This window comes from Aptenodytes patagonicus, chromosome 7, assembly GCF_965638725.1.
Source record: "Aptenodytes patagonicus chromosome 7, bAptPat1.pri.cur, whole genome shotgun sequence".
NCBI classification, from domain to species: Eukaryota; Metazoa; Chordata; class Aves; order Sphenisciformes; family Spheniscidae; genus Aptenodytes; species Aptenodytes patagonicus.
This window is the reverse complement of record NC_134955.1, coordinates 32234975-32262576: the sequence shown is the minus strand read 5'-3', so window position 1 is coordinate 32262576 and position 27602 is coordinate 32234975. Positions and strand designations below refer to the sequence as shown.

The following is a 27602-nucleotide window of genomic DNA, read 5'->3' as shown; positions in this document are numbered from 1 at the left end:
CTTGTTCAGAAGATAAAGTCTTTTATAGCAGTTAATTTAATAATACAGTCCAGATACAGGGTGTTGGGCACTCATCTACACTAGAGCACATTTAATAAGCTGGGGAAAAAATACCACAGTTCCAGGACATTGCATCAAACTCCAGCCATTCCAAGAGGAGACAACTCTCATGTGGTGGAAGAGTTCTTGTCTATATAAGCTGAGAAGGGAGAGTTTTAGGCAGTTCAATCCACAATGGTCTCTTACTTCTTATAACTGGAACCACAAATCCACAGTACAAGACAGTATTAGTTAGGTTAAGTGGTGCTTTTCATAATAAAATCGGTGAATTCATTGCAGTCCTTTAATAAAAGGATGAAGTCCAGTGAGTGCCAGTTGCTAGGAGCAAAGAAGAAAGGTTCCCATTTTCCAGGTGGATTTGTAAGTTCATATTATTAGAAAAAAAGATAAGTCAAATCTGTGCAGTTTCTATGCAACCACGCCCAAGAACACAGAGGCTCCAGAGACTCCTGGATCACTTAAGAAGTGGGGGAAAAGTCATCACAACCCAAACAACTCAAACTTCGTATTTCAGAATTGCCTACATAACTTGTTCTCTTGTTCTGCTCTGGACAAAACTTTTAACTGCATCAGGCTGGCAGAGAAACTTGAAGAAAACCTGAGTACATGAGAACATTGTCAGGGAGAGCAAGCCCCTGCTACCTTTTGATCTGGTACTGAAGTTGAAACGGCAAAATCAGAATGCTTTGCTTTGTGCCATATGATTTGCTTTACCTTTCAGAGCTCTAGTGGTCTCTACCAGGGGGTCTGTTTCAACTTGATACCTCTTGCACTGCAAGACCACTGCTCATATCACAGTTCAAACAAACTTGCTAATGAATCTGGGTTTAATCTTCCATGGCCAGAAGTACGGCACCTCCAGATGTAGGGTTGGTGGAATTACCAGGTGTAATTCACGCATCAACATCGGAGATTTCCTGGCAGCACAGAGTCCAAACCTTCCTCACAGGACATCGTGATCAGCAAGACGTTCCAAAAGAAGAATCAGAAGGCCGCAAGTCTGATCCAATATAGTAAGGAACACCACCATCCATCATTTGAACTAGGAATACTCAAAGCTTCATTAGCCAACCGCATTCTTAATATACTAAATTATACATATATATAGATATATATTTTTTTTTTAATTGGAATAAAATACACTGGATTTTGGTTTGCTCATTTACAAGGGAGCTCCCTCCCTTCCCCAGTTAATTTGAAATTAAAACCTAGAGGTTGAACGTAAGCTCATTCCCAGTGTTCCAAGATGGATATAACACGAGAGGAGGCCAGAAACTGGAAACATGCACTCTGGCTGCAACAGGTTAAGAGGTGAAAGGGAGACCAGATATTTTCATTTGTAACCCTGAGATCATAAGGAATTGCAGAGATCTGGAGCAGAGCCTGGGGTTAAAGGTCACCAGGCTTTTTATTGCAGTTAAAGCAAACTCTGACTGGGTGATCCCATCCACGAGAGGGAACCGCTCTGCGGTCGTGTGAGCATTCGTCACAGAATCCCTGGCCACAGGCCCGACAGTGGTGTTTGGAGAGTTTGATACTGAATTCCTTCCGGCAGTTGTGGCAGTGCAGGATTTCATGGTCTGGTACCCAGTATGCAGGTCGGGCAGCATCTTTTACTAGACCTATGGAGGAAGCGAGGTGGGGGGGGATGAGAAAGAGGGAGAAGAAAATAATCTGTGAACACGAGCATGTCAAGAATGTACTCCAGTGGAAGTACTCACACGCTGCAAGTCATACCACTACCATTAAGGGGAAGAAGACCTACTGACAGAATACTTCAGTGCAGCAGGTAGCCATTTAGGCCATTCTGCCATTCTCCCACATTCTGCCTCTCTTCAAAGGGATAGATTGTTTCTCCTTAAATGATGGCATCTTCCCTTACTCAGACTCTTCCAGAGGTTGAGACAGTTGCTTTTCCCTACCTTCAGTTTCAGCTGTGGCCAAAACAACACAGTCACCAAACCAAACATTCAGAAATGCATGTACTGCCTGAACTGAGAAAGGGGATTATTCTTCCTTTCATTGAGTCGGACAACAAACACCCACAAGGGTGATGGCAGGACATGCTGCAGGCAAAGCAGTGGAACGAAGATCTGCGCAATGAGTAGGAAGTCAGGTCCAACAACAGAAGATTCAAATGCGAAGTGTTCGCTGACATACCTGAACTACTACCCAGCACATGAAAGAGCAGTAAACTTTCACTATACTAAGCTCACCATTAAAGATCACATTACTGATTACTTTCCCATTATTACCAATCTGGACAGCTTCAGATTCTCAGCCCTCCCTTGCAGAAGTACCAAGTGCCATCAGTATCCATGAACGCACTTAAAAGGCACTCAGCATCTCTGGAAGAAAACCAAACCTGATAAAATGCTTCCTAATTGGCCAGTCTTTAGGGAACTCCAGCTGGCAGGTCACTGCAGTGATGCATCAGGAGAGCATGAATTACTCAGAGCTTGGTGCACACAGATTTGAACGACAGGGAGAAAAGAGAAGGTACGAACTGCAGAAACGGTGTGCTGAAAACCAAGAGGAAACATCAAGCAAGAGAGGTGCAGGGGGCTGCAGAACTCTCAACCAACAGTGGTATCATAGTGGAGGTGCCAGCTTGTCACACAAACTCTTGAAGTTTAATCGGAAGTTTTGCTCTGTGAAAACAAAAACGCCTCTAGACAAAAAATTCATCAGAAGAGAACAGAGCTCACCTAAGGGAATGTCCATGGCTGTCACCACTGCTCCAAGAGTGTTCTGCACAGCTTCCCCCACCTTCCTGGCAATAAGTGTCCCCCCTTCCTCATCTGAAGGCAGCTCAGCCACATCTGCATGAAACAAGAGTAGAGGGCTCAACACATAAGTCCAGCAAAATTTCTGCCAAGTTTCAGCTAATTTACATTAGCAAAAACCAGCAGCAAACCCAAAAGGCAGCTTGGAGCCTCTCCTCAGCCTTTATTCTCCCACATCCCCAATCTTGGATTGCAGAGTTTTCACTTTCATTTCAGCAATAATGGACAAAATACATAGTCTGCTGAAACAGCAGCATCCCTGCTCTGATGCTAGCTCCACACCATCAGCAGGTGCCAGAAAAACAAAGTAAAGATCCAATTAGGAAATAATTTTGTCAGGGGGTCAGATATCTGGTAGCTCATTGCAAGGGTCATCTTCCTGCCAAAAGACATTGAGCTCTTGAGCTTCCCTACTAAAAACTCTGTGCCAAAGCCCAGTTTGAACAATGCTGCCTACACCCAATGGGAATGGTTGTGATCCAGAAGCCAGGGACAAAGACTTCAGACTAACTGTTGCCCAGGGATAATTCTGTCACAATCAACTCAAAATTACCTAACTGGATGCCCCTGTTTTCATAGCAGGTGTCACACACGCGCACTGGTGCTGGTCCCCAGCCTCGCTCAGGCACTGGACGGGTCTTGGAAGAACAGCCATCACAGAAGCCCTCTCCACAGGCCCGGCAGTGATGTTTAGTGTCGTTATCTTTAAAAGGTGTGTTGCACTTATTACAACTCTAATCAGAACAACATAGGAAAAAAACCCTGTTAGTTTGATCTTCCTGAATAGAAAAATAGAGAGCAGACTCCCAAGATGGCAAGACTCAGACTGAAATTGTGAAAAATATAGTTACACCCAAGACTTGCATGCTACCAGTCCCATAACTTTACCCTAGGGAAGTGATTCAGACAGGTAGATGTACAGTGGTTAAACCAATATATAGCTATGATCCCTTCATTCACAGTCACAAATAATTACAGCTACATCATGCAGGGCTGAATGGTGGGTATTTTATCTTTGGGGGGGGTAAGAATTCGGAAGGCAATTTTCATTGAAGAAGTATCTGTTTCCTGCAAGACACAGCAAATCCTTTTCTAGTTTAATTGTTGGGCCCAGCTTTTTCCATCTGGTATGAAACCAGAGTTTAATCTCTGCACCTATAAAAATAGCACTATCAACTGCAGTAGTGAGATATAAGATGTTGATTCTTTGCTTTGAAGAGCAAGTTCATGCAAGCCAGGATTTTCTGTGATACTGCTGGGAGAGGAGGTCACAAAGAGTACGGAGAAAACAGTTTCTTTAGCAGGGCTGGGCAGAGTCTCTGTTCATACTTTCTCTAGCTGAGTCAAGAAAGCGAATAGCTGAAAGCATTTCAGTTTTCTCAAAATTGTAGGAGAAGGGCTTGCTGAAATAAAACAAGAAGCATTTGGAATCTGCAAAATACTGTATTACTTAAAGGGTGAGGAAAAGAATTTTTAGCTATGCAAAGCTTTTCTCTACAGCAGCTGCTATTTACCAGGATCTGAGAGTTGGGTCTCCAGTAAGCTGGGGCAATCTGGTCTGTCAACCAGGAGGTCACAGCTTTTGTGGGTCCCAGGCTAAGTTCAGATACTGATTGTGCCATGAAATTCATCCCATCCAACAAACGCTGGGCTGCATTGTTGTTGTCTTTCAGAAATCCATCAGTCTGGAATGAAATGGATATTCATTTGAGAGTAGAAACAGGGAAAACTCATTTTTTTAGAAGCAAACGGCTCTGTGACTCACTGCTCCTGTTAAACTGGAGGGCAAGCATGAGAAAAAATTCACCAGCCCTGCTTTGAAACATGGGTAGGTTTTAATGGTGTATCATTCACGTGAAGTGGTCATGAACTAGCAACTTAGCCATTTCAAGATAGCCAAGAGATGACTGAAAGCCCTTGCAAAGGTTCTTTTAAACAGCAAGTCAATGAAATTGGCTCTAATGAAAGCCAATCCATTTTCTCCATCAGTGTCCAGAAGAACCAACATAAACATGTACGTGGCTGCACACATACACAAAGACTATCCAGGAACCAGACTTACCCCTGGCCAGACATGCTCAATTTCTGTCCTCACTACAGTGTTCACAGGATCTTGGTTGCCAAACCAGTACTGTCGGCTGCGGTACACCACCCCACAGTTGGGACACTCAATCACGTATCTGCAGAAGAGGAAGACGGGTTACCTCAGTGAGAGACTGAAAGTCCAGTGCACCAGGCAGTGTAGAGGCAATAGGGAGCAGAGAGATCTTAGCTGCAGTACTCACCCTGACCAGGCATACTTGGCAAGGCCCAGCCAAGGGGAGTCAGTGGAAGCAGAGGTTTTTGGCACCACGCTGACCTCCATCCCTCGTTCATAACAGGCCTATAACACAAAGGCTCAATTAAAACTGCATTCTTGGGAATCCCAGACTCCAGGTCTTGCAGCTGTTTGGCCATGTAAAGCATACCATTGGCATACAGTGGTCTCCACAGCAAAGGGGAGCACTCATCAGAACTGATTTAAAAACAAAACAAAACCAAACCTACTATCAATAATGACATCAGTGAAATATTTCTACAACAATAAAAACTATGATGGTAGCTGAAAATTTTCCTGTCTCCTGTACACATCCTTCAGAAAAACTGGCAAGTACCAAGCAACAGGCATAAGCAAATAAGAAGAGTAACCACATCAAGCGTGTAGAAGGTCAACATCACCCAGGTTGAGAGCAGCTGGGTTCACAATTTAGCTAGCAAACGACACATAGCATGCAGAGCTGATGACCTCTCCAAGCAAAAATACAAGTTCAATGGGGATCAATTTTTCTTGTCAAGGCCATGAGCACCTCTCCCATTTGAAAAAAATGCAAGAAAACAGGCACAAGCCTGTGACATTCCTCATTTATTGGGCCATCCTTTCCTTCTCCATTCTTCAGTCCTTGTCCTTGTGTCGCTACTCACCTTGCAAGTGTAGACCCTGTTATCATACTGGTGAGAATATCTGCATCGACTTTTGGATTCATGAGGGACTCCTTCCTTTGCATGGTTCATGCTCTTCTTACAGCCACACCTGAGTATGCAAAAGCAAACCATGAGCTGATGCTGTTAGGTACGGGACAGATGTCACCAAGAGTTCATTTATGTTACTATCTTGCATTTGTATAGGCTTTGTAACCCCAAACCATTTTCACAACTGTACATACAGCAATGACATCATTTATCATTGAAAGGCAGGCTCTTTGGAAGGAGGTGTAGCAATTGTTTCACAGTACAAAACAGCACCACACCACAGTTCAGTGCAGGAAATGATCACTGTAGCCAATTTAAATTTCACAGAGAATTTTAAGAAAGACTAACCAAGTTTGGAAATTGACCAGGACAGAGTTAACACTGCAGCCTTTGCAAGGAGCTGCTAGAAATTCTGTAATGAGCATAAAAGAGCAGGAACGTAGCACTATATCACATTTGAGAGAAAATGTTTCCAGAAGTATAATCAGCCATAACATCATGCTGCTATAGTACCTCACAGACTCAGAGCACTGACTGCCATCTACTGCCCTTCCAGACTCAATCTTTGGGCTCTTCCCAGAGAGCTACGAGCCAAGCTCTAATCAAATCTGGAGCTCCTCTTAGATCTAGTCACTGAACACAGCCCAGGCCCATGATGATGTATGCTTTAGGATTGTTTATACTGTTTAGGTAATAAAAATGGCAGGAAAAACCATCATAGGAAACTTCAGGGGATTTCTTTAGACACTCCTTTCTTCCTGCCCTGTGTGCACTGGGGAAAAGATATGGGCAGAACAGGTTTGTAGCCATACACAAAAATAGAGTAGGCAAAGGACCATGCATCCAGCTGGAATGTGGCAATAACAGCTGTCCAATTCACATAAGAGTTGTCTTTCAAGCAAATTCTGCCTGGAAGTACTAGCTGATGATAGGTGATGTCAGGTGTCAAGATGTCACAGAAACTTTACGTTCTATGGCTGCAGACCAGGGCAGCACTATCTTCTAGAAGGATGAGGGTGCATTTCTCATCTACTTACCCACAGCTGAGGCACACAGAGGAGCATGTGAAATATTCATCTGGAAAGAAAGAGCTGTGAGCCATCTGGTCATCGGGGATCTCCCCACTGAACCGGTCACTTAGAGCCTGTCAAACAGAAAAGAATGAACTGGTAAGGGACTGAGAGCAACGCAGACATTTTATGAAAGCTTCTGCAAGCAAAGCATGGGTTCCTCTACTGGAGGGAGATGCAGAGAGAGTACGCAGCTAACAAATAAAGTCTTACTAACCTGGAAACCAAGACAAGGATTAGAAACCAAGCAAGAAGACAATCTTGCACTTGTACAGAAGTGACCTGAATGCTTGTAAGATACTTACTCTTCTCCTCTCCTCCTGCCCCTACTTTGAATTTTATAGCAGAAACGTGGTAGAAGATTGCATCCACCTCTGTGCATACAACCCATGCCCAAAATAGCAGGGTGCTTGCTAAAAGGGCTTCTCATTCTGGAAATTTCCAGAAGGAAACTCAAAGAGTCATTTCTCACAGTACGTGAGGACACATTCTTTGCCCCTCAGCTCAGAAAGTGCTGCCCTGAGCTTTCCTCTGGCCCCTTGAACAATTGCTCTTCTCTGGTGAAACTGCAAGACTGAGACAAAGGGATTTGTTCCCTTTCCTGGGAGCATCTATTCTCAGATTAAGTCAATCCTTAGCCTTGACATACTTAACTTTTTCAGTTCTTTTGGGTGTTATGTTAAAAAAAAAGTAAGCACGGGAACAAAGCAGATAGTTAGGGGTTTTCTTGATGGAGATATTTGAAGGCACAAAGTCTAACTGAAACTCTTCCTACAGCTGAAGTAACTAGAGTGGCTGCCTTTCTTTCTCTTCCTCCCTCTCTCCTCCCAGGGAGTCGGGGCGGGGGAGCACCTCTGCTGTCTAACAAGGGTTGACTGCATATACACACAGACGTACGTATAACTCTCACCACAGCTTCTCTCAGATAAGATCTCTACATAGACATCTGATTTCACATAACTTCAAAGAAATTATCTTTAAGATCTCTTTCAAGCTTGACTGATACTGGCCAATAGATTCAAAAGTTAGAGGAGATGGGCATAGATCTCTAGCAAGCCTTGCGTCCTCAGGAAGTGAAACAAATTAATTTGTAGTCAGTAGTGGTCTGAACACAGGAACCATTTTACTGAACATGAATTTAAGTTTGCTAGCAGCTATATCTGAAACTGCATTACTTGATTATTGCAATAAAGTCCTAGAAACTAAATGGGAATTAACCACTCCAGCAGTTTTCCCCTTGCTGCCTGTCTGCTCCGTAATGCAAGGGACTGTGTACATGCCACCCTGACACTTCCTTCTGTGCTTCAGCTACCCCAAATACAGAGCAGCTGGAATTATCTGTTCCAACAGCTGTGACTAACATCAGAAAAGACTGCTAACATTACCTTCTTCTGCAGATATGCCCCAGCTCTGCCCACCCCTCCCTGATGACAGCTGTGCTCTTCGGGCCAATGAAAAGATGATGCTAATCACGTAGTAGTGGCAACATGTGGAAACTTGTAGGACAGACTGCAAATTTGAAGACCCGAAAATCCCTCTGACATCCCAGCAAGGTGAACCTTCTAAGAAAATCACCAGTGGCTCTCTCCAATTCCTTTTCATCAGCCTTCTGATCTGATGCTGCACCTCTGAAATGATACATCATTTGACTTGATCCCATCTTGTTTGCTAGCTACCAACATATTTCCTTCCTCCTTTTTGCCTCCTAGCCCTTGGGTTACACTACACTCAATGCTAGGTTTAACCATTAACTCCCTCCAAGTCTCTTGCATTCCCTCCCCTTGTGCTGAGGCCATCCTTAGGAGTTTCACCAATAATTCCTTCTGGGCCTCCTCTTTGTCAATCACTGTCATTAAGTGCTTGCCACTCACAACATCAGTTATTTTTTTCTTTCCCAGTCAGTTTCTTCCCGGATCAGTTTTTTGATTTTGCTCTGGTTTGCTTTTCAACTTTTCTTGACCTTTCAGGGTCTTTGCTAAGATGTTTGTTTGTTTTAAAGTTAAAAAACAAACAAACCAACCAACCAAAACAAAACAAAAAAAAAAAAACCACAAACCTAGCCAGCCTATCTGGCTGTTACATGAAAGTCATCGTCTTCATGGAAGACTTGTTTCATCTCCAGATAGCCTCAAGTCTGCATCAGTGGTTCGCATGCTCTACCTTTATACCTGTCTACAACTGACAGTTACTAGCAACAGCAATACAAATAAAGGTTGTGACAAACTCATCTCCACTTACTTTTAGTGCTTTGTAGATAACCCCAGGCTGTCTAGGTGACCGAGTGGTATTGTTCTCCAGCTGCTGCTCCACAGCTCGCCTAAGTCCAGAGAAATCTGTTGGAGGATTGTATGTCCTTGTTCCCTTGTAGTGGATTGAGCTGAAAGCCTCAGGAAAACAGCTTAGCTTCCGAAACCGATCCTGAATGAGCTTCTCGGGAACCTCAGAAGGATGATCTATATATAAGAGTATCAGCAAGTATATAAACAACTGACTGTTTAAAATAGTATTTAAATTGCACAGTGCTTTCATATGCAACACAGTGCTAGTTTTTCTAATTAAACCTTCTAATACATCTGGAATGCACTTCTTATATTTTACAAGTAGGAAAAGAAACAAACTGTTTCCAAAAGCAGTCTCTGTTTTTTGATACACAGCTTTAGATTCTAAGACCAAGTTCCACAGGCAAAACCAGAAGCATCTAGGTTTGGAAACACAGATATCCAGAATAAGAAGCAATTTTTGACATAATATAAGGAAACTCCATATCAGCACACTTGTTGGCTCTTCTCACCAGACCACAAATTGGTATAGCTAGTCACACCACCTGATAAGTGGAGGACATGAACCTTACATGGGCTGCTTATACTCCATGCCAACCCTGTAGCAAGGAAGACCAAGCCTCTATCAACTCTTTGTACGTGGTGAAGCACTTCAGAACTGGCCACGTCAGGTCAGACTCCACAGAGCTGACCACATTCTTCTGCCTGCTTCCAAGTACCTGCTGTATATTTCAGAATAAGGCAGGCCCCTTCTTCCCTGCCCTAAACACACTTATCTCTATTATCCATTGAGACAGATGGTTAGAGCTTGCTGCAAATCCACCTGCTAAGAGGTTTCTTTCCTATTCCTACCATGAGCAGAAGTTATCATAAAACACAAACTTTTTTACTACCCTGACTTTGCACACAAGCGCAACTATCATTATGGGTTACTAAATCCGACCTGCTGAAACAGCAAATTTCAACAGCTATATGAAACTCTAAATTGCTGATCAGCAAATTGGTATGTAAGAAAAAGAACTGCCTTGGCAGGTAAGTTAAAAGTAGTTAAGAAGGCACTCTAATAATAACCAGAAAGAATGCCAAGTTCTTCTACTAGCTCAAGACCTCACTGGTTAGAAAAGCCAAAATGAGAATGTGGGCCAGCAGGGAGCTGCTGTGGTATTACATGGCAGAAGACACCCAGATGTTCACAGACAGCAGGACTGAGCCTCAGCTACTGCAGGCCAATTCATTAGGGCTCTTGCTCACCAAAGCATCAGAAATGGACAGAATGAAGGAAGGTTTCATCATGCCTTTTGAAACATGGAAAAGCTGAGGCCAGGAAAAGAAATTTACATCCCTGTACAGTCAAAACCAAAACGTGCCTGGACTTCTGTGGGACAGTGCATTTCACTCAGACATACAAATAAAGTACACAATTTAAATATGCATAATCCAGTATGACGTGAGCCAAGTTGAAAGTACTGGTGAAGAACACTGAAAGCAATGGGAATAACAGTGTGCCAGGCCTGCTGCTTTGGCCATATCAGATACTTGCACAGAGAAAAGTGGCGCTAAACCATCAGCTCTGTGCTACCACAACATCAGTCCCAACCTCACACCAGCCTCAGAATGACACTGATCCACAGAATTTAAAATAGTAGAATGAGGGTACTGTGAGTATTGAAGTTCATCAATTTCATTATTCTTGCCCATCCTAGCTTCCACATACAGTTTTATTTTATGTTTTCTGCAATAGGATCCTGCATATCCCTGCCAAAATCCCAGGGTGTCTCAGTTTTCACCTTCGCCTGCCGTATCACCCATGCTCATGATCTTGCACGATGACCCCTCCTACGGCTGGCAGAACTCCCATCATGACTAGTCAGTACCAATGTCCAGCTGGCTAAGAGGATTATTCTAGCTGATCTGGGGTAGTCAGATCGCTGTCAGGGAATGCTCTGCTATTTCCATAGCCTGGCCCCCAGAGTGGAACAAGTGAGAGCACAACCCAAACCACATCTTCTACATGGTAGTAAAGAACACTGAATATTCAATGCAACCTGATAATTTATAGATAATGTTTAGCACATTGTAATTCAGTTTCTTACTGCCTACTCACCAGAGCCCAGTAGCTTGGTGTACACAGTCTCGTGAAAGATGATGACACCTGGACCCAAAGTTGACAGAGGAACATCTAGGCCACAGCGGGCTGTGGTAGCTTTTAGCTCCTTAGTGAAATGTTTTAAATAAGCCTCCGAGGCATCACCAAGGAATTTGAAGAGATCATTGTGGAGCCTGTCAGCACGAGTACGGTAGATGACAAGGTCAGAGATGGCCAGGACCTTCAGCAGCAGTCGTGTTCTCTGGCTCAGGTTCACAGTGGCCCCCAGGAGGCCCTCTGTATCAATTACCACCACTTTGCAGACAGGGTCATAGGCTGCCCAGACTCCAACTGTGCAAGACTCTTGGGCTGGAGACGTCTTGAAGACTTCCCGGCCATAGAAGAAAGTGTGGTTAAGGGTGTGAGACTTGCCATCCCCCGTGTTCCCAAAGATGGACACTACCTTTAGATGCTGGTCAGGACTGCAGTCCAGTTTCTTAATAAAGTCTTCTTCATTCCTTACCTTCCAAAAAAAAAAAAAAGAGAAAAATATTATATCTATGCAGTTGGAGTAGACAACACTGAAAACACAGCTCGTTTCAGGATTCATAAGATTAATGAGTGTGATTACTTCCTGTTCAGATTTCATCATAAGTTTCTGAAGCACCAAGAAGTCTAAAGCAAAATATTAGAAAGCAGTTTTGTAACACGTACACATCAACGGGATTTAGGCTGTTCCATCTCATAGCTGTTTTGGAAGTGATGCCTCACTGTGATTACCTGTCTAGTGAAACCTCTTGTACTTCACCCCATTCCCTGAGGCAGTCCTTTCAGAGAAGGGAGCACAACCCTACTTCCAGGTCTCCCAGAACAGCTACTTGGAGCATGGCAGACACTCTCAGTAGCATTGGTCTCCTGAAAAGCATCCAAATTCAGATGCAAAACAGGGGAGTGCTTTTGTCACCTTAACTTGGCTCATCCACAGAGGCTGAGCACCTGTTTAGAGAGAAAAAGCTCCTCTGTGCAGCTGTGCCACATCTATTCACAGCCTGTTCCACTCCCGCTGCTCTCCAGCTGATAGATCCTTCAGCTGGGAGGTGGGGCAGAGAAGAAGAATGCAAAGTTGTGCACCAGTCAGGTGGTCAAAGCAGGTCAAACTGGCATTTACAGAAGTGCCACGACTATCTCAATGATCCATTTCATAATTTACTGTATTGTACTTTCATTTAAAAAAAACAAACAAACAAACAACAAACAACCACACACAAACACAAAGCTAAAAGAGAGTAGACAGCCTTCAGCAGGTAACTTCTCTTTGGCTTCACATAGATTAAATGACAAGCGTTATGCTATTTAGGTTAGAGAATAGGGCATTTTCTGTTCAGATATTAGAACAACAGGGAACAGATAAACAAGCAATGAAACAGGTTAGGGGTCTGTACAAGAGCCTGCCTTGTTTTCATTGCAGAATACAGCCTTGGCTTTCAAAGGTTTCATGCTTCTGGCTATGGTTCTTTATCACTTGCTTTTTCTTCTTCCAACAGGTTTTATCCACGTGTTATATGACAGAGAAGAATATGACAGAGGCGCTTTTTGAGAAGGATTAAATTCACCTCCTCCATCACGATTCCCTCCTCAAGGAATCCTCATCAGCTGAAAGGAGCAGGGCTTCCATCCCCTCTTGCCTGACTCCTAACTTCTGGAAGCTCCTTGGCTATTTCCCCCCCACAAGTACAGTTGGAAGATCTCATGATACACAATCCACAGAGGCCATGAGGTAATAAATGGTTTCTTTGAACAAGTTTATTCTTAGATCAGCAAATTAATTTAAGGCTCAGCCAGCCCCATTTGCTCTGGTCAAATCTATCAGCAGCATCCAGACTTTGAAGGAAAATAAAAAACAGCCAGTGTGCCAAAAAATAAAAAATAACCTGTGTGCCAGATTGTGGTTGGGAACAGCATTCAGAAAGAAAAACTGTGGACTGTAGGGCTGCAGTAGCTTCTCACGGGACTCAAAGCATTCAAGGCAGCCTCACAGTGTGGAAGAAAACAGGAAACAGAAATCAAAATGCTCTCAGAATCTTTTCTAGTGTCTGTAGGAAACCATCATGATACACTCAAGTTACATGTGCACTAGAGAGAGTCTGCTTTTTTGGTAGCTGCGATTATTAGCTTGTCATCAGGAAGGTAGTTTAGATGACAGATACAGTTTCTCTTAGTGTCTCTGGAGATGTCTCTGTGGATTAAAGGAAGTTCTTGGTTCATGGGATAGCTCCTAAAAACATTCACAGATTTGATAATATAATAATGTTATGTGTATGTAAGAAAAAAGGAATATGATAATTTCTTCTCCAGATTGTTTTGGTTTTAACTCCCACCTCCCAAGCTTCTTACCATAAGGGTGGCAGACCCTCTTTATGCCAGAGTCAGTGCCTGACCAGACCCGATCATTCTGGTTATGGGCTCCCTGGACAGCCCAAAGAAATATCAGTCTTCAAACAACTGCTTAAGTATTGGCAGGACAACTAATAACCAAGGTCTTTCAGACGGCACTGGTTATTATTCTGGTATCAGTTTGGGAGAGTACATGGAAGGGGTTGAGTCAGTAATGTCAGAAGACACAAAGGACAATAGGGACCACAGGGATAAGGGTAGCTCTGCAATGCATTCCCACCAGTAAGAAACAGAGTCAACTCACACAAACTCCACTGCAGCTGAAATTGTCCCAAGCTGAGCTAATGCAAATGTCCACACCACCAGCCTTCTTTCACATTCAATGTACTTTAACAGCTGCTGAAGCCAGGGCAACTTATTGTGGGAAGACGAGCTGGATTGCTGAGCCAGACAGAAGAAAAGTTGATCCAGATCAATAATCCAGATCACTCTAACAGAAAAGTTACTCTGAATATCAAATCAAGACACCCAAAGCACTGAGCTGTTATGCCCTTCTAAGGCTCTAGGCTCTTTCAGACTTCCTTGCAAGAGAGAACTCGGGAGTGATTCAGACAAGCAAGTCACCAGGAGCACAAGAATGTATTGAAGTCCAGCCAGTCCAACGTTGTGTATCACAGGACTCAGTAATGGGTGAGAAAGAACTTAGACATGAAAAGAGTAAATGTTTCCTAGCATGCTTTACCAGCTTTCAGTAGTCAGATGTCAAAGGACTTCCCGAGCAGTGGTTGCATCTAGACGCTCATGTTTGGTAGAGAACCAGTAGATCTATCCTCTAGGAGGTTTTCTAACCCCTTTGTAAACCTAGTCATAGTTTTGGATCCTGCAACATCCTGTTACAATAAATTCATGCATGGGCAGGGGGGGAAGGGGGTAGAAACAAAACCAAGAAACAAACCAATACGACAAAAACAAAAAACACCTTCCTTTGGTTGAATATGCTTGTATGTCATGGGTGTTCCTTGCTCGTGTGCTTGTCGTCTTTAACCACTGCTGAGCACAGGGATGATAGTCTCAAAGAACCATCCACAACAATCCCCATATCAGTAGTCAAATTTACTTCCCTTGAGCAAGTTCCTTTAAGACATTTAAAGCCAGAGTGGGTGTAATAAGTGTGTCAAAGTACTAATCCCCATTGGGCTCAGGTCCCACTTTTCCATTTTGCTTCTCATCTCTAAAGAAGTTTGCATGGTACCACCTTCTGCTGCATGCGCAGAGGACTCACGTTTCCATAGCTGTGTCCACTCCCATGTTGCCCAAGAGCTCCACATCTCTGACATGAACAGCAGAAGGTAAATATGAAACCTTCCTTAAATTGCACAGCAATGCCAATTAAGAATGAAAACTTTGTATGTCTAACCTAAGACAAGAGGCGTATCTCTCCAGCCCCTTCTCTATTTTGTGATTTCTAGTATCAGAGACTCATTTACACTTTTGTTACAGACCTTAGAAGGAGATTCTCTTCTAGAAAGAATAGTTTTTACTCCGCCATAGGTTAGAATCATGGTTAGCCTTCTTTTATAGTTTTAACTACATTTCTGTTAGCAACTGTCATCCAGCCCCTGATGCGGTCACTCCATCCAAGCTGAGCTGAACTGAAAGTGAAGGTCTTCAGCAGGAAAAACAGGGAACTTTACAGCTAAAGTCCTCTCTAAGGAAGACACAAAAACTCATACCACTGCCGTGGAACACATTTAGATCTGAAGCCTCCTTGTCACCCATACTTGGAAATCTATTATACCTAACATAACAAGTTTCCTAGATCCGAGCCATAATAAAAGTAGAACTGTTTAGGAAGAGACAAGAAACAAGAACTGCTAAAACGACATTCCTGCCTATGAATTTCTCGGAAACAATGTTATTAAAACAGTAACATGTTAAAAGCTTAGGAACAAAATCCATAAAATAGAATGGAGTTTCCAATGACCTGTACTCATACAACGTTAACTCTGCCTCCAGGCAAAACAAACATATTAAGTGAAACAGACATTTTTATCACAGTTTTCTCCTTTTAAAACTCTTTATGAACCCTTTAAGGCTTGCTAATATTCATGAAAATGGTGCACAAAGCCAGAGCTGTGCCATGATGACAATAGCTCAAAACAAAAATCAAGAGTGCTTGGCATAGTATTCATCAGGGTGCCTTCATTTGCTAGTCTTACGCTGTCATTTTGACTTACATTGGTACTTTTGTTGTTGCATTTTGAAATCTTACTCTTTGCTTGACCTCATTTTAACAGAGTATTTTAAATAACTAAAATACATTTTCTGCAATCAAGAAAGATACCATCATATAAATAAATTTGAGTCATTAGACTTGTCTGACAACCAGCACATGACAATATCTTCTGATACACAACGACTAAATCAATAAAGAGGATATAAGTTTAACACACTTTTCAATAAATGGAAAAATAAGCTACAGGATTTGTAACAGCACATCCAACTATATACCAGCATAAAATTGCAAACATCTGGAACAAATCAGTCTTCAAGTACAAGCAGTCAAAACAATCAAGTGGAAAAAAAATACTTTCCCTTAAAGCATTACTTAACACTGGCAATACAAGCAATTCTGCTCACAGTTCTGAAAACATTTTAAAAAAGGTAATGCTTACAAGAATTCAAACTGATACCTGAAATCAGAGGGAGAAACAGCAAAACAAGCTAAAACAAGATCTGCAACCTTTTAAGCAGCCCTGAACTTCTAAAACACAAAACTGAGACAATTTTAGGTAATAGATCTTAAGGACAGAGTACCATACCAAGCATTAAACCTGAAAACAGAACAGACCTGTCAGATCAGCCCACCTCAACACAGACCAGTTCTTTATGACACAGCTTCTAAATTTTGGCAGTTGTGTTTTAACTCTAAAAAACTGAGTTCCTATTCAGAGGCAGATTCACACAAGTGTCTTATGGGTGCATGCCTAAAGCCCCAGGTCCTACCATTAGGTCGTTACATCAGAATTTCAGTGTACATTGAAAAAAACCAAGAGAGAAACCTATAAAGCCTGTAAGACAAATCTGAGAAGAATAACCTGCACCACAGTACAGTGCTGCGACCAAAATTCACATCTCTGCAGAGCTCCTCACAATCACTCCCAGAAAGGCAGTGCATGAATGAAAAGAAGTGCAGCTGGCTTACCCCAGCAACTCAAGTGCAACAGGCTATTAAAAAAAGCAGCTGGAAACTCCCTGCTTTTGCCCCAGGAGAAACTTTTGTTGATACTCCCAAATGTTTCTTGCTACCAAGTGAGAAAGGATTGGGTAGCTCCCTGTGAGGAAGAGAAACTCTCTGCTATGAAACCCATGACATCAGTAGAGCTGTGAGAGGGGCTCTAGACTATCATAATTCAAACCCTGTTTCCACTAAGATCATAGACTAATTCAGGCTGGAAGGCACCTCAGGAGGTCATTACTCCCTCCCAGCTTTTAGAGGCCTCCAAACAAGAGAGAAGGTTTTGATCATAAGCAAGTGCTCAAGAATAATCAAGACTGACTTATAAGTACAAGCAGCTCTAGTTTCCTACCTTAGTTGTCTCCTATACCTCTTCTTCTGCGTGACTTCCCATGGAAAATGTCATTTATGCCATTACTTAAGTCTTCCACATATAACTTAAAACCCATAATCCAACTACATAGACATATTTGATAGAGAAATAAGTGCCTCTGAAACATAAATTTTCTAAAAGTTTCATGAAAATAAACAGCAGAGTAGAAAAGAAAGACTCTAATAACCTTTCTGAGGAAAAAGCTTGTCTCTTGTCCACTCCACACAGCCACCAAGATACAGTACTAAGCTGAGCAGTCACGCCCATACTTCCTAGCCAGTAAGCATGTTGGCTAGTGCATGACAGCACACATACTGCTTCTTACGCAAAAGACAGAAGATGTGAATAAGCACTGGATAATGGAAGGCAAACATCTCAGAAATTAGACTTCATTAATTCTACTACTCAAAGAGTTACTTGTTACTATGTAAACATTTTGTGGTAGCTTGGAAGAGTTTTCCCAAAAGGGCTGTGTGAATGGATTAGTTTATAAAATTGTGTATGTCATACCAGTAGTTACAATCTGGTATTCAGGAGTAAGTTATTAATCATTGACCCAGCAAACACTTAAATATATTTATCATTATTGCCCTCAGTAAGCTCCTAGACTTCAGCCCAGCTGACAGTGGACATCAGCTTTTTCAGGATCAGAGTCCTACAGAACCTCAAGCCCAAACTGAGTGACCTGACACTGGATGCAGGGAGGGCAAAATAAAGAAGGGGACAGACACACCCTGAGGATTTAAGGTTAGATTCCAACACTCCTCCTCAGCTTCAGCTAGTTTTGGTCTTATTCCCCATACTGGGTGCAGGTCTGGCTCAACCAAAGGAAAGCATTTGTATTAGGGGTGTTTTCTAAGCTGAAGTTTTTTGTACCTGCTTATTTGCCTTCACTGCAGTACCACCTACGGGTTCAGTTGAGATTTGTTCTATTAGGCTCTATACACACCCATGAAAATAGTGTCCCTGAACTGAGTATCTTTTTCAGACCAAAGTTATCCTGTTCCTTCCCACAGCTCTGGCAAAGGAATTCAGGGACAGTATTTTCATGGGTTTGTACAGAGTCTAACAGAATGAGTCTCAACAGGATCTACAGGTCCCTGCAATGAAGGGTAGAGGCTGCCCATGTCTGAAGCCCATGTCTATCTATTACAGGACTCTTTCCTGAAAGAGACAAAAAGGTGAGAGTTAAATCCTGCTTAACAACCCTACTCAAAGAGAGAGACCGTATTTCAAAGGTTTTAAGACAGTGGTGGAAAAAACATAAAGGGATGAGAGGTAATTCAATTGGATTGGATTCCTCCCTAACCCAAGAGGCAGTATTGACTGAAATATTGCTAGTACCAGATAAGTTACCCTTGTAGATGACAGCTGAGTTATATGAAACTGCTGACAGCAGAAGTAAGACTAGACAGCCCAGTAACCTGTTTGCTAGCTGAAAAACCACTTTTGCAAGAACTCAAAACCAATAAAAACTTCAAGGTAAATGCAACTGCTGCAGAAATAGCACTAATTTAAGAGTGTCATCTAACTCTTAAAGAGAACAGTAAACAATGAAGCAGAAATCATTATTCTGTATCCTAAGTACCTTTCAAGTTCTCCATGGATGTTAGTTTGGCCACACAGCTACCAATTACCACCCCAATGTCACAGCTGTAGCAGCAGAGACCACATCCAAGTGAAGAGACTTGCCCAGAAGACAGCAAGTCAGTGAGCAAGTTCACGCTGTAACTATTAGTCTTCCTCAATACTAAGGGTAAGTAGATTACCTGTGTGGACACTACTTTATACCACTGTCCTTGTTAAGAGGGGCATTTACAAAACTTACTTGTATTACAGTTCCACTCTTCCTAGAAAATAGTTACTCTGAGTTATTTTCCCAATTGCAGGGTGTTTTGACAGGCAGGCCAGAGGACTGTGAAACTTCTGACTTTATGCGATCCTAAAGCAAGGCATTAACAACCCAGGTAAAAAAAAGTAAAAGGTGTACTGCAGCAACATCTGCCTCCCGGTGACCCCTGCAGAAGTGAGAAAGCGAAGGAGATGGAAAGGACAGAAGGGCTGAAGGACAGCAAGCTGCCAGTTCCCTTTTTTTTTTTTCTCTCCTCGAATGCACCCCAAAGCACTCACATCCTGCTCCTGCTGGCAGCACCCAGGAGCCCAAAAGGATTCATTGGATAAAGTCGAAAGAGGGGTACAGCAAAGGAAGCACTAGAACCCCCCCTTCCCCCCCACCAACCCTATGTAGTTCAGGAATTGAACTAAGTTCAGGAACTCCTCAAATCAAACACTGGGTAATTCCAGAGTGGCTTGCTACCAGCTTCTCTCACCCATGACATGCTCTCCTTTGCTTCCACATCTGCTCTCATTTCAGCATATGGACAAAAGAGACAAGAAGCAAGCAAGAGATTTGACTTTAATTATGGCCCAGGAGAGCTGCATCATGAAGAAGGTGCAAGAGCAGTTCCAGGGAAAAGCAGTATTTGTAAGTGACTATGTTCAAATTAGCTAGGAGTCAGCCTGAGACTATTAAAGGAGCTGTGCATTTGTTGAACGGATGGCTCCTCTCCCATCATCTAAAAATACTCTTCAAAATACTGGTATATGTCCAGTGGAAGAAAGAGCACTCCTAACCAGCAATTGCTAAGTAGTTTTTCTACTACTTTATTCCAAGGACAGAAAAAAGCACACTTCAGTGTAGGAGAGGGAACTGCAAAACTGATAACAGACTGGGATGGGAGGAATACTGAAAGATAGCAAAGTAATAAGAGAAAAATTCCTGGAGTGTAGGACAGCAAACTCCCAAAAATACTTTGGCAAGAAAACCTCTCTGAAGCACAGAGGAGGAAAACTCATCAGTAGTGCAGCAGCAGTGATGAGGGACAGAAATTACATATCCTGATCCGACAGATCACGCTGACCTAAAAAACTTGGATCCTTCTACACTTCCTCCTCCTTCTTTACATCCATGGCAAATATACCAGCTGTGACTCTTCAGTTTACAGGATACAGACTAAAATTCCCAGAAGCTTACAGCTGACTGTGCTACCCTAAAGCACAAACCAAAAACATTCCCCCAACAGCGTATCAAGCAAAGGTGTCATAGCAACTAGTACTATTTGCTATACAAATACTTTTCTACTACAGTGGCAAGCAGTAAGACTTAAGAGATTGCGATCTTCTCTCAGGAGAGAAGACATAGTTAGCTTGCATTGACTGACAAAGAATACTTGACTAGAAAAAGCATTCCTGTTAACTCTCCATTCTCTCATCCCTCAACTTTGGCCAGGCTCATATCAGTAGGTAATAAGGAAAAAAATCACAGTACTTTCATCAGCTTTACAGTGGGAGTGAGAAAAGCAAAGCAGCCAGCACCCTAAAGAGTTAGCACTCTGTATCTGTAACTTTTTAACAAGAGGGGACAGAGGAGGACACATGGACTGTTATGCTGCTAGAGGCTGGTTATTTAATGATTGTATAAAATGGTCCGCATTTAAATAAGGGCTACAGGTCACTCTGCGTCATCTAAACTGACTGCAAAGCATTATATAGATCCTGCTCAGTATTTGCTGAGGGAAAGAGCTTAATCCTTGAGGTGTCTAACCCTGCTAGCAGGAATAAAAAGAACTCAAGGAATGGGGCTGGATTTAGGAAATTGAGATGTCTATTGGCAAAACAAAAAGACCCTGCTAATTGAAGAAAGGGAGCTCATAGCAGGTACCTCAGGGGAGACCCAGTAATAAATGTATGCTACTTTCTCCCACATAAAATTATACTGCTGGGGATATTATTTTTGTGACTAGCTAGATGAAAAACTTTCTTTTCTTCCTGTCTCCTTGGTAAAGCAGGCTACAAAGCCAGTACCTTTTATTTTTCCTTGCAACCCAGAGATTGGGTAATTTCTTGTGACAGAGCTTGTTTCTGGTCAAAGACCAGTGAACTCTTTAAGGCAGACTAATAACAATCAAGCATGTCTCCTGTCTTCTGAGGTCAATGAAAGACTTTCTCTACTTCTATAAAGTATATGTGCTGAGTCCTTAATTAGGGCTTTGGACAAAGTGTTATCATAGAAGCCACTGGTGACACTACAACCAAGTTTTGATCCTGCAGTAAGAACTCTCAACATCTGTTCCCCGAGATAAAAATATCAAATTGTTGTTATGTGTTGTTAAGCATTTCTTCTCCCCTACCTCAGAAATAGTAGTAAATAGAGTTCACTGTACAACCGATACATAACTCTCTGCTTTATGCTGAAGAGCTCTATTGCAAAGGTGTTGTGTAAAGACAAAGCAAAAATGGATACTGTTCCAGAAACTGCATAAATGTAAGTACAAGAGACAAAGACAGATACAGACCAGTAGAAAAGTTCAAGAGACAGTATCAGGACTCAAAACAACTATCCTAACCTGAGTTGTGTTTTTATTGTTGTATTTTGCTGTGTTTTTCTTAAGAGATCCACAAGTATAAGGGAGTTTTAAATAAGACCAATGAATTGATTCTTTAAGTTCTTAAGGGAAGTGCCTCCTGTGTGCAAGGGGCAGCACTAGTAACAGCACAATGATACTTGTTTGAAAACTCGGCAAGTTAGGGATAAGAAAGGAAAGCTGACATCTTGACAGAACAGATCAGGAGATTCAGCTGGGGGATTTACACACATAAAAAAAAGACAGCACGCAGTTTGAGCCTAACACGGCAAAGAGGAGATGTGGAAGATGTAATGAGAGCAGTGACAAGACCGAAGCAATTGACTGAGGAAGTAATCCCCACAATATCATTCTGAGTAGAGATGAGCAAGGAAGACAGACTATGTCAGAGCCAATTAACAAACAGATGCTGCAGTTATCAAGAACAACTTGATTGAAGTCTCAGCTTTAAATATGCGATAGATAAGGCCAAAAGTTTAATACTGTGTAAAGAGAAACCGCATAATACAGCCTGAGAAAAAGGACCTAGCATGGGATCTAAACTGCAGGTGATGCCAATTTGTAAAACATGGACAAGATTTGTTTTCTGATAGAAGAAGTCGATATGGTCTTATGAGGAGCAATAAGTCCTGGAAGAAGGAAAGGAAAATTTGTGGTGTAGGTCAAGATGGCTGGGGACTAACTCACGAGTCACAAAGCCTCATGCTCTGTGGTGCGTGAGACAGCTGGGGTTGGACTCCGTAAGGAACAACCTTTCTCTCTGGTTCTTCCACAGACTTGCAGAGCAAACTTGGATTTAACCTTTAACAACATTTTCTTAACATGAGATAACCAATCTCTTTTTGAAGGGCTCAGATATGGTGATGTTCATCATAACAGCACTGAGAAGCCTGTATTTCACAGATATGAACTTAAACTACCACCAGTTCTCTACAAACAACTGCTTCACAAGCAGTGATTTAAAACGGGACCTTTCCTGACTAAGTGGATTCAAAACAAGCACAAGAAGTCTTCAGCTTTCTGAGCTTATGGTTATGTCTGCAAAGCGCAAAAAGCTCCAAACTAGCTCTGAGAAGGCCAGCACATCTGTGCAACATGGCACAAAGACAATTATGCAGCTCCCAGAATTATCATAGCTGTATCAGTGCAGTGCTGAGCCCAAGCTGAAAATCTCCACCTCTCAGCTAAACTAATTTGCTCAGGCACAGCTCCTTATGGATTAATCTATACTGTTTCTGGATCTGGAACTAGCTCAGTCATTGCTTACACACTATAAACGTCCTTCACTTTCAGAGCTACCACCTCCAAAAAGCCAACAGGAACAATGAGATGAAACATAACCACTTGAGCTTAACTCCTCCAAGTTCCAAAGGAAACTAAACAAGAAATCTCTTTGCCTTGTGTTCCCATCTCATTGAACTACCTCCAAGCTAGAGGTTTGCAAACGTGTATACATCAGCGAGTATCTCGATCCATTGTGTTTGCTCAGCAGCATAACTAGTTCTGCCTAATTTTGTAGGACTAGCATTTAACATTGCTATGACAGAATCTACCACTGATGGCAAATCAGCAGTTTCCTCTCATTTCCTAACTAACACAACAATCTTCAAGTTCCAAAGGTCAGAAAACAGATGGTTAAAGATAGCTGGACTCCATAATTCTGACAAATCCTTCTCCTGTCTGCTCAAGCTTAAAAAGCCACACACCCTCAAACCCTGAATCTCCACATTTCAAGTTATTACTGTTTTGGCATTTTTGGACAAAAAGTTGGTTTAAATAAAGAACATTCTAAGGATTTCTCCCCAGGTGATCAGCAATGATCTTGCTAATGACAAGCACAAAAGAAAAGACTGAGGATCACTTTCCTATAGCTCAATTGGCTGTTCAGTATTATCAAGAGCAAAAGATGCTACAGAAGACGTCTTCAGAGCTAGCTAGTCATCTGACAGCCCTCTCTAAATAAAGGTCCTTATGCTCACTAGCAAAAACATCACTATAATAGCAAGCACTCTTTAAGTTCCAGCTGCCAGAAAATATTTTAATTGAAAACTCTCAAACTGCTTTGAGACTGGCTGTGAGATGTCACGTAAGTATTCAGCTATGAGGAAGAGAAGATCACTCCAGATGGAAGAGCTCTGATTCAACACCTTGATAATGAAGCAAGATCATTTTTGGAGAGCTTTTTCAACCCTGTTCTGCTCAAATTGCTATGATCTGTTAAAGGACCATTGCTGTCCCAATAAGGAAGTTGGCTTTATTGCCCATGACATTTAAATAGCAATGCACTTGCTTGCAAGAGGCAGCCAAAAGTCTGCCTCAGTAAGGCTTACAGATTCTTGAGTATAAAGATAACTTAAACTGGTACAACCACAAACAGCCACAGCTTTCCAGGACAGCTCTGTTTTAAGGCATCTCAGAGCTTGCTCTAGTGGCTAGATGAAGATTATTGAAAAGTCTGCATCTCAAAGTAAGAGTTGCATCTGCCACGTGTTACAAGGAAATGTGTGTGTGCTTAGGAGAGGCATACAAACTTAGGACTGCTACTACACCTGAAACTCCATCACTCAGTTCACAGTCACTGGTGTCCTGCATAGTGTGTTTTCTATGTCAGTGCATCATAAAGACTGTCACCCTTTCCTCCCTTTCCCCTCCAAAAGCCACGAGAATTTGTCAGTCAGTACACCTGAACTGACCAAAATGGGACCCAAGTACCTTGCACCTATTTTATACTGTAGTATAATTACAGTGTACATATATATACACACTATTCTATAGCACAGAATAGATGCAAGATGCTTAAGTCACATTTCCTTGCGATGCATGGCAGACATATTGACTGTTAATATGATGGATACAAATAACTAATCTACCAACAATCAGAGTATCATCACAATTCTTTTGACCACCAGTAGCATGAATGTGTTAAGTTAGAGCAACTAAGTCTTCAGGTGACTACACATTTTCTTTCAGCATCTCCTGTATGAGGTTTAACATGAAGGATGCAAACTGGAAGCCAGAAGATGACGCTGAATTTTCAGTTGTGTAACTAACCTGCTCTGTGACTTTCACACATTGCTGTTTTTACATTTGTAAAGTATTTTTACATTGCACAGTGCTTACACTCACCATATGTAAGGGCCAACAGAATAGTTAATTAACTGCATATATTGAACGCTAGACTCTAAAATAATGCCTCATGAGAGGCTGTTCCTAGTAAACTAGTATTTCTATCATTGTTACCAGCAGGCCTACTCCAAATTGATGGCCAATTTCACCCTCTTTCAGCAAAAGGCTAACATAGAATAATACTTGTGACAAGCAAAATAGCTTAACCATGGTGTCTTTAGGACTTGGATGGCACACTTTGGACCCTTATTTCTACTTTATCCTATTCCTAAAAATCAGATGGATTTACTGATGCTAAAGGAGGGTAGCAGGGGGCTGTAGTCTTGCATTAGCACTGCTTGGTACAGTGCCTACTCCTAGTCATACGGTAGGAGATTGGCTGCCAGTACTCCCATTTGCAGGATATCTACTGCAATCCTCTCAGTTCAATTTTGTTCAGGAATGATCAGTATCCTGCACAGTGAGCTCTTATCTTAGTTGTGTGTGTCTCAGTACACAGTCAATTCTTTCACCAGCTTCGCTTACCAAGCCTCTTAGAGAAGGCTCTTACCACATGTCAGGTTTTAATGAACTTGACCTTTTGAGGAACTCGTGAGGAAGGCCACTCCAAGCTGCTGTGTCTTTTTGGCCCAAGATACTCACTTGGTGCCACTTAACTGGCTATCTTCATTTTGTTACCGTTGCTGCCAGGCACACTTCAAGTATTAATCATGCATCACAGCAACCTGTTAGACTAACATAGAAACTAAAGGATCTCGCCCATTCAAACAAGCCACAGCAGTTCTTACCTGAATCTCCTCAGTTTCATCCACCAAGAGGAAACTCACAACTTTCTCTGTCATCTTCCTTCTCTTGGTCTCCTCATCCATCCCTTCCTCCTCTTCCTGCTCTTGGGCTTTGCCAGCATGGTACACAGTGACAGGGTGCTTCCTTCTGTTCCCCCCAGCATGTGTTCTCTTCTGACACTCCACGCAGAGGTTGATTTTGCACACCTGGCACCTCACTGCTGCTATCTGCCTTGAGCCTGTCATACTGGCGTGCATTATGTTCCCATTGGCACCTTTGCAGGAGTCACAGTACGGGACATGGCCAGGTCTTATACGGGTCCGTTCGTGGTTCCGTAACCTTTCCGGCTGATGCAGCTCTTCTTCACAACGCTGGCACTGTAGGCTCCTGCACTCATCACACTCAAAGATTGCTTCATCTGTCCCACTGCAAACATAGCTTTCCTGGCACAGGAGTGTCGTGTTCTGTCCTTTCTCCGCAGTTTGTGTGTGGGCGCTCATCTTCAGATTTCTTTAAAGCAATGTTTTTCCCTCCTGTTTCTGTTTTGAACAATGATATGTGTAAGAGTCAGTTGCAAATTTAGTATTTTCTCAGGGGAAAGAAACACAACAGGAATTCTGTCCGCCCTTAATTTTAAATAATTAATAGATGTTTCTTTAAGATTCATACACTGACCTGCCTCCCAGGAAGCGTCTTGTTAAGTGCAGATGGTTTCTTTCTCCAAAACAAACTTAAACGATGTGGCTGGTTTCATGTATTGTTACACCCAAATGCTGGTATACATTCTTTCTCTGTTTAGCTGTATAACATGTTTTCAGTGATGAGAAAAAAACACCAGTCTGGTGTACTTCAGCAGATAGGGCAAATATTCCCCTGAAGCAGAGAACGAAGGGAGACGGTTGGTGACACAGAGACAAAAAAAGGCATTAGAAATGCACAAGTGCATATACATGTACACATACATACAGAGGTCTGTGTCAATACTAGAAAATTCTCTGGTTTCGCTCCCCAGCTAAGCCCCTCCTTCAGAGTTCACAGTATTTATTTGCTGGGAATTTCCTGATGTGCTTCGCCAGATAAACAGAAATCCGCTCTCTTTGTGCACTCCTTCTAGTGACGCTGGATAACGATCGGCCAGCCTGACAGACGGCGGATTTTCTCCCCCTCCGACCCAAGTTGCCAAAGCAGGCCCCCAAAATCACGGCCCGCTAAGGGCAGGCTGCGCACCAAGTCGCCTTTGTCTCGACCTGCTGCCTCCCGGCCGCGCGGGGCCCCGGCCCTGCCTCCCCACACCGGCCATCGGCTGCCTCCCCTCCCTCCTTCCCAGCCCTCACGGAGCCGCTCCCGCTCCGGGCTGACCCTCGGCGGCCCCCTCTCCCCGGCTGGGTTCGCAGACCTGGCTGGGAGAAACGGCCCGCGGCGGGCGCCGGGCAGCCAGCCGGGAGCGCTGCCCCGCGGCGGCCCGGCGCTTGCGGCCCGGCCGCCCCTGGGCCGGGCGGGGGCGGCGGGCGGCCCCCCGCGAGCCGGCCGTAGCTGCGTAACGCCGGTGCCAGCCGACGCCTCGCTCCCGCGCCCCGCACCTACCTGGGGCTGCGCCCGGCGCGGCGGCGCCGCCTTGTTCTAAGCCGCGGCCGGTGAGGAAGGGGGAAGCCCCCCGCTTCCTCCCGCCGAGCGGCGGCAGCGGGCGGGGAGCTGCGGCGGGGCCGGGCCGGGGAACAAAGGCGGCGCGGCACCGGGCGCTGCGAGCCGGGCTATTGTTTACAAGCCGGCGGCCACCTTTCTTCCCCTTCCTCCCGCCGGCACCCGGTGACTAAGGAGTCGGGTCCCGGCCGCGGCTTCCTCCTCCTCCTCGCCCCCTCCGCGCCCGGGGGGGTGTCCCGCTTCTCCTCCCCCAGGGGCCGGGGCGGCGACCCGACCATGCAGGCGAGACGCCCGGCAGGGCAGGGCAGGACCCGCGCCCCCGCCGCCCTC

The 27602-nt window shown here is 43.4% G+C and overlaps 1 protein-coding gene across 1 annotated transcript; it reads right to left on the bottom strand.

The window, feature by feature from the left end:
- On the bottom strand, positions 1-27602 carry ZFYVE1 (zinc finger FYVE-type containing 1). Its single transcript, XM_076344738.1, has 13 exons — positions 27216-27602; positions 26307-26504; positions 25634-26170; positions 11309-11813; positions 9164-9378; positions 6893-6999; positions 5808-5916; positions 5132-5229; positions 4909-5026; positions 4361-4531; positions 3400-3580; positions 2769-2882; positions 1-1682 (listed from the first exon to the last, which is right to left on the bottom strand). The coding sequence occupies exons 3-13, from the start codon at positions 26129-26131 to the stop codon at positions 1450-1452; spliced, it is 2349 nt and encodes a 782-aa protein (XP_076200853.1). The 5' UTR covers positions 26132-26170; positions 26307-26504; positions 27216-27602; the 3' UTR covers positions 1-1449.